The sequence below is a fragment of the Merops nubicus genome, unplaced genomic scaffold (assembly GCF_000691845.1).
Source record: "Merops nubicus isolate BGI_N331 unplaced genomic scaffold, ASM69184v1 scaffold31764, whole genome shotgun sequence".
NCBI classification, from domain to species: domain Eukaryota; kingdom Metazoa; phylum Chordata; class Aves; order Coraciiformes; family Meropidae; genus Merops; species Merops nubicus.
In genome coordinates, this window is record NW_008605453.1 from 6,958 (window position 1) to 14,376 (window position 7,419).

The 7,419-nt window shown below is 50.2% G+C and overlaps 1 protein-coding gene across 1 annotated transcript in view; it reads left to right on the forward strand.

The window, feature by feature from the left end:
• Nucleotides 1-1,904, forward strand: part of LOC103772025 (L-threonine 3-dehydrogenase, mitochondrial-like) — a 4,998-nt gene extending 3,094 nt beyond the window's left edge. The window contains exons 6-8 of the mRNA XM_008939344.1: nt 706-796; nt 1,250-1,519; nt 1,752-1,904. Of these exons, the coding sequence (XP_008937592.1) occupies nt 706-796; nt 1,250-1,519; nt 1,752-1,891 (501 nt within the window). The 3' untranslated portion in view covers nt 1,892-1,904. The remainder of the gene's footprint in view (nt 1-705; nt 797-1,249; nt 1,520-1,751) is intronic.
• The last annotated feature ends 5,515 nt before the right edge of the window (nt 1,905-7,419 follow it).

The window sequence follows — 7,419 nt, forward strand, 5'->3', positions numbered from 1 at the left end:
GGGCATCTACCACCGCTCTGGGCAGCCTGGGACAGGGGCGCACCACCCTCAGCATCAACGATTTCTTCCTTCTCTCCAGTCTAAATCTCTCTTTATTCCAGTTTAAAACCATCACCTCTGGTCCTGCCACGACAAGCCCTGCTCAGAGGTCCCCCCCCAGCTTTCTGGCAGGCCCCTGGCAGCCCTGGCAGCCCCCAGCAGGTCTCCCCAGCTGGAGCCTTCTCCTCTGGGGCTGCCCCAGCCCAACTCTCTCCTGCTGGGCTCCCAGCAGAGGGGTTCCCCCCTCGGGGCATTGCTGGGGCTCCTCTGGCCCCGCTCCAGCAGGTCCCTGGCTCTGCTGTGCTGAGGACTCCAGAGCTGCCCCAGCACTGCAGGGGGGTCTCCCAGAGGGGGGCAGGGGGGCAGGATCCCCTCCCTGCCCTGTGCCCACATGCACCACTCCTGAAAGCTGTTTAGAAGCCTGACATTCCCAAAGCTGATATTTTTTACATACAGTTTACCTTAGAAGCCAGTCTAATGAAGGATCCACACCCAGTGCTGGGGGGTGAACTAGAAAAGGGCAAGCAGGGAGCTCCACTGCTCTTCAGTAGATCCTTTCATCCCTGTCAGGGCTTGGTTAGAGGGTGGGGGTTCCTCCTGTGAAATCTTTGAGCTGCTTGGCCTGGTGCTGCTGCCTCAAGCTTTGTTTGCCTCCTCCCTCCCCAGTACTACCACTACCGCTACGGCCTCGACTTCCGCTGCCTGAGGTACCCGGGGATCATATCTGCTGACTCCCAGCCTGGTGGGGGAACAACTGGTGAGTGGCTGCTGTGGGGCTCTCAGTTCTGCAGGCAACAGCAAGATGTTTAACCAAGATGTTTAGCCAAACCAAGCCAACAGTGTCCTTTTGAATATGGTGGTAGAAATTCAACCTGTTACAACAGTGCTTCTGCCCACTCCAGCCTAGGGCATAAGATTTTTTTTAGTTTTTAAACATCATCTCAGAGGTTCTGAACTAATTACACTCATTGAAGCCATTGCCTTTAAAAATCCTTTAAGCTCTGGTGTCTTGCTGCAGAGTGCAAAGGCTCAAATAGCAGCAGGATGGTTCAGGGCGAGTTGAGCTCCTGCTGTCCAGTCTCAATCCTACAGAGTTCTGCTCCTAGCTTTGACAGGAGACTTTGGGGGTGGTCTGAGGGCTGTTGACTGTCCCAAAGTGACCCACAGATGGAGGCAGGTGAATACACCCCCCCCTTGTTCTTTTCTCCAGATTATGCTGTCCAGATTTTCCACGATGCCATAAAAACTGGCAAATTTCAGTGCAACCTCAAGCCAGACACTCGGCTCCCTATGATGTATATTGATGACTGTCTGAAAGCCACCCTGGAAGTGATGGAGGCCCCTGCAGAGGCACTCAGCATGAGGACCTACAACATCAGTGCCATGAGCTTCACTCCTGAAGAGCTGGTGCAAGAGGTGCAGAAGCACATTCCTGAACTGGAGGTGACCTACAATGTGGATAAAACCAGGCAGGCCATAGGTTAGTATGGAGCTGCTTTGGCACGGGGTGAGGAGAAATGGCTCTCCATTGAGGGCAAACCAAAATCTCTTTTCTTTTTTTAGGCCCTTGCAAATTGCTCCTGTCCAATCCAAGCCTTACAGGTTGAAATGGTAGCTTGTAGTAGTTGAAATGGCCACTGTGGGTATGTCTTGAAAGTTTACAGCTCTTTTTCTTACACCTCATGCCTCTTGTTTCTTCTTTTTCACTGCAGCTGACAGCTGGCCCATGAACTTTGATGACAGGAACGCCCGGAAGGATTGGGGTTGGAAACATGACTATGATCTCCCTGAGCTGGTGACCACAATGTTTAGCTTCCTCGGGTCAGACTCCAGGATTGCTCAAGCTAACTGAAACACTTTGTAAGATCTTTCCAGATTTCCACAGAGGACCAGGAAGAAATGGCTAAATTAGTTTCTGATCTTTTTTCTGAAAGTCTTAGAGCATGTCAGTTCTTAATTTTTTTGTAAGTAGCAGTAGAGTTGGGCAGAAATATACTGTAGCTGGAACGTGCTGGTAGATAAACCACAGCCCTTGGTGCTGTCTCTGAGCACAGCACTGATGGCAAACACACAAAACTCTTGAAACTTCACACTTAAGCAGCTAAATCAACAAAACAAAACAAAAAGGCACTTACTCCTGGCTGCTGACTCCAATCATCCTGCTGCCTGCCTCTTCTTGGGCAAACAACCTGGGGCAATACTCTCAAACCTGGCGTTTTGGGCATGTCCCACAAAGCTGACTGTGGGTTTTTCATTTGGCTGGTGGAGCACGTTAGGTCAGAGGTCAGATCTGATCCTCTCTGCTCTTTGCTTACCAAAGGGAGAGCAGAAAAGCTACTTCAGGGTTCCAAATTGCAGGGGTGGTTGCAATTCTCCTTTGAAATCAACCTTTGGTTGGTAGTTCCTATTTATATATATATAGGTATAGCTGGATAAACACACACTTTTCTATCCATAGGGCATACAAAGCAGCATTATCCTTACAATGCTTATAAATGTGAAGGGGAATAGAACTTGAATTCTCATGCTGCTTTGAAAAACACCAGGATTTCCAAGCCAGGCTTGGTCCTGTTCTTTGAAAGCACTGCTGCCTTCACTTCAACCTGGGAGGCAGAGCTGGAATGCCAAGAGCTGTGTCTGTGCAGGTGAATCTGGGAGGTGTCTCGAGGAGGTGAAGCCCAGGTAGGGGTTCATGAACACTACTTTTGGTTGTCCCAGTCGTTTGCCAGACATCCTGCCTGGAGGAGGATCTCAAGGTGGGCTGATGATGGAGCCTTTGGGTAGAGTTGGAGTCAGCCTTTGATGTCCCCAACGTTTTCCATGTGCAGTGTGTGTTTGTAGATGCTGTTTATGTGTCACTGTCATGTGCTTTTATTCTTCAGCAAGGGATCCAGGAGCTGAAACCATCTTCTAGCTACAGTTAAGGGCTGTTCTGCTCATTGAGTTTCATGAAGAGGAGATTCTGGGATTAGCAAGGGAGTTTTAGTGGAGGCATGCAAGGAGGATGTGTCTGTCCAAAAGCTACTTGGAGAAGTGACAAACTGGAGAGACAGGAGAACCATTTTAGGTGAAATACCAGTTTCTGTGGATGTGAATCTGAGCTGTTGGCTACTGGAGCTATAGTGTGCTTTGAGGAACAGCATCTGAGAACTCCTCATTTCATCCTGGGTTCTTTTGTTGGTTTTTTTTCCAAAGAAAAAATATCTTTCATTTTCAAAACGACCAGAAATTCCCTCCGTGAAGCTCTCCATCTTTTTTTTTTGTCTTGTATCCTGCAGTAGCCTGTGTAGGTAAACACGTTCAGGTATTTTATTGTATTCTTGCTGTTTTCTGTGCTGGTGCTTTGGTAGCTGTGAGTCCAATCCACTCTCTGTGGTGTTCCCTCAGTCAGTGGATAACCAACGTGACCAGGTTTCTGTCTCTTTGTGAAGGAGTCTACATGTTGCAGGGAAAATGTTTTCTCATGGAAGCAACCTTCAAATGAAGATTCTGTGGCGAAACCCAGTTATTTTAAACCTTTGTTCAACTCCTGTCTCTTGGTTTTGTATGTATCTGTTGGCAAAGTTTGGGTTTCCCAGGTATTTAAACTCAAAAACCCTCTGAGGTCGTGGCCTGTTACTGAAACTATTTTTTTTTTATATTGTTTACTTTTCTGCAAAGACAAGTTTTTAAACTCTGGAGGCTGGTGTCACCATCACCTTGTTCAAGTGTAATTTTTGGCCCAATGGGCCAGTGAAGTTGGCCCTCCATGCATCCAAGGAAAGACTGGCTCAGGTTCTGGCCTCTGCCCTGCCAAAACAGGATCATCTCCTAGTGAACTGCTACTCCCCCTCGGGTGAAGGGCTCTCAGAGGAGCTGAAGTGTCTCACCCCATTGTCTCTCATCAGTCAGACCCTGGGGACTCCCCTGCCATCTAAAATAAAGAATTCTTGGTGGGTCTCACTCCATTTCTTGGCTTCACTGGAGTCACAGGATCTCCTCTTCTCACCCGTGGTCAGAGTTCCTCTAGACACCAACAAGAGTGAAGAGTGAGAACGTTCCTTCTTCTGCAACACGCTGTCCTGGCTCGAGGCACCTCAGGGAAGCATTGGAGGAGGTGTTCCAGCAAAGGAGAAACTCAAACCCGTGGTGTTTTAAACAAAATGGCCTCTTTTTCTTTGCCAAAAGGTGCTGAATTCGTTTAAAAAACTTCTAGTTTGCAAAATCCAAAATCTTATGTTGCAAAAGAGAGTTGTTTGGAGGTAACGAGGGGGTGAGGGCCAGGGAACATGGTTAGATGTTCTACATCTGGTCAGAATTCTGCTTTTCAACCTGTGACCAATGACATTTTTTTTTCCCCCTGTGTTCTTCATCAATTTCTGTTGTGATTGTCACAGCATTTTCTGTTTTAAACCAATTCTGATGCAGTACAAAATGTCTGAACTTTGCTACCTGGTTTTGACTTCTGGGCAGAGGCTTCTCTGGTGACACTTGAACGTTGCAGCTGTTGAATCACCTATTCAGGAAAAAGAGAAAAGTTGTCAAGAATATTTTTTTTTCAAATATTCTAAGTTGTGGATGATGCCTACTTGAATAAAATCCTCTGCAGAAGGGTCCTGGTGTTTCTGCCTCTTGAGCAGCTCTTGGCTCCAGCTGTTGCCCAACCAGTCACGTTGGTTGGTTGTGGAGAGGTTTGTGCAGAGCCAGGTGAGAGTGAGGGAGCCCAGGCTCCCCTCAGGTTAAATTTCCCTCCTCCCACACCTCAGCTCTCAAAGGATGGGAACTTCCTGTGGAGGAGCCTTTCCTCTTGGCCACAGCTTGGTGAGTCTCAAACCACGGTGTTTGTGGCAGAACAAGGGAGGGTGTTGTGGCACTCCCTTGGGTAATCAGATTGACTCTTCACACAAGCTCAGTCAGGCTTCTACAAGTGCTGTAGGTGGTGGTGCTTCATCCAGAGCTGGGGAGGGGGTCATCATTACCCTTTAGGTCCTGTAAAACAGCCATTCCACTCCTCCTGTTTTCCTTCTACCTTGCTCTTCACATGTTTAAGAATATTTGACCCTGTAGCCACATTCATGCAGCAAAACCCCAAATCCTCCAAACCTTCTTGCTTCTAGCTCTACTCAATCTGCCTCTACAGATCTACTCTGTTCTGGCTTGCCTTGGAGGCAGCAGTTGGCCTTGCTGTCCTCATGTCAGGGACAGCAGGGAGCTGAAGCAGTGCTGGCATTATGGTTGTTGGTAAGACTATGCTACAAAGCTTTAAAGGGAGGAGCTGCTGGCCAAGAAGGCACCAGCATCCTGGCTTGTGTCTGAAACTGTGGCCAGCAGGACTAGGGCAGGATTAATCCCCCTGGAGTGGGTACTAGGAGGCTGCACCTCAAATCCTGGGGTCAGTTTTGGGCCCTTGACTCCCAGAAGGACCTTGAGGGGCTGGAGCGTGGCCAGAGAAGGGCAACGGAGCTGCTGGGGAAGGGTCTAGAGGCCAAGTGTGGGGAGGAGCAGCTGAGGGAGCTGGGGGTGCTGAGCCTGGAGCAAAGGAGGCTCAGGGGAGACCTTCTGGCTCTGCACAGCTCCTGACAGGAGCCTGGAGCCAGGGGGGGGTCGGGCTCTGCTCCCAAGGAACAAGGGACAGGACAAGAGGAACCAGCCTCAAGTTGCCCCAGGGGAGGTTGAGGTTGGACATTAGGAAACATTTCTTCCCCTTGAGGGTTGTCCAGGGCTGTCCCAGGCTGTCCAGGGCAGTGGTGGAGTCCCCATCCTTGGAGGACTTTAAAGCCATGGAGATGTGGTGTGAGGGACATGGGGCAGTGGCGACCTGGCAGTGCTGGGGGAAGGGTTGGACTTGATCTAAACTCTCTCTTCCAACCTACACAGTTCCATGATTCTATTTGGTGATTCCCTCTCAAGGTGGGACTGCTGATGGAGCTCGTTCAGCTCCTTGGTTTTGAGCTGTGGTGACACTGTTAATACCCAGGCTGCTGGGTGTGAAAGAGGGCACAGGGAAGGGTCTTTCTGGCATGCTGAAAGCCCCCACCTAAACCTGGGATAGAAATCCAAATCCTGCCTGGCTCTGGCTCTGGTGGCAAGGGTTCATTCCAAAGATCTTCAACTTCATCCCTTTGTTGAAGCCCCTGCAGGCACAGCTGCTTTCTGCTCGTGGCTGCTGCAGCCCTCAGAGAGAGGTGCAGAAGAGGAGGGACCTTGGAAACCCCTCCTCTCAGGCTCCATTTGTCATGGCCCTTGGGAGGAGAGAAGTCAGGTTTGGGGAGGGGAGGAGAGGGTCAGCCAGGGGTCAGGAACGTGGCTCCGGGCCCACCTTGCAGCCCCCCTCACGACACCCTGTATTTTGGGCAGGGCTGGGGGCTTTCCTGCCACCCCCGAGGCAGCTCGTGTCTATTTTTGGTGAAGGCTGCCAAACCTTTGCCCTTCTCCAGCAGCCTGGGGCCAGGCGAGGGCTCTGCAGGCTATTTTTGGTTTCACACCATACTTGTATGTGATCTGAAATTCACCGAGGGGGTGTGTGGGGGGAGTGGCCTCACATGTCCCTCTTGGGTACAGATATCACCAGGCCTGTCGCTGTCCTCCTGGGTGCTCCACTGACGTCACACCAGGGCCATGTTCTGGGGTGAAACTGGTTCTTCAAGGATGCCCACAGCTCCACACAACAGCTAAGAAGAGCCTTGGTGCACATGGCTGGTGTTGGCCGGTGGAGGACATTGTCCTTCAAGCTGGAAGGGATTATCTGTCTATTTTTGGGGAATCAAGGCTTCAGATGGTGAGAAATTCCACTCCTCTCCTGATCCAGGAGGCATTTCCCCAGCACAGGATGCTGATTTCTCAAGCTGCCACATCTTCCCAGGCTGCTTGGGAAGACCCTCTCTGAGAACCAGGAAAAACAGAAACCCCTTACAGATGTCAAGGCTTGAAGGTCTTCTTATTTCTTGGTATTATTGTAGTCATTTTGGTCTTCAAATAGTGATCCTCGTGCCACTGTGCAGATGGAGCATGGAAAGATCTTTCCAGCTCTAGAGTTGTAAAGTCTTCCTAGCATGACAAAAGGTGGCCATGGGCAGTTGGAAAAGGGAAGGAAAAATGGGCTTGGAGTTGTGGTTGGAGGCAGAAAGCCCTAAGTGGTTAGAATCATAGAATGGTTTGGGTTGGAAGGGACCTTTAAAGGTCACCTGGTCCAACCCCCTCGTCCAGGGACCACGCTTCTGGCAGGATGAGCCCATCTCCAGGAACTCCTCTCCTGCAGTGACGTCACGCCGTGTTGCTGAACGGGTGGCGTGACCTTTAGATCAATACTCATCATGAGGAGCTTCCTGGCAGGGGACATCTGAGCCCAGCTCCAAGGACACCAGCAAGCCAATCGTTTTTTGGCAAGAAAGGAGCATTCCT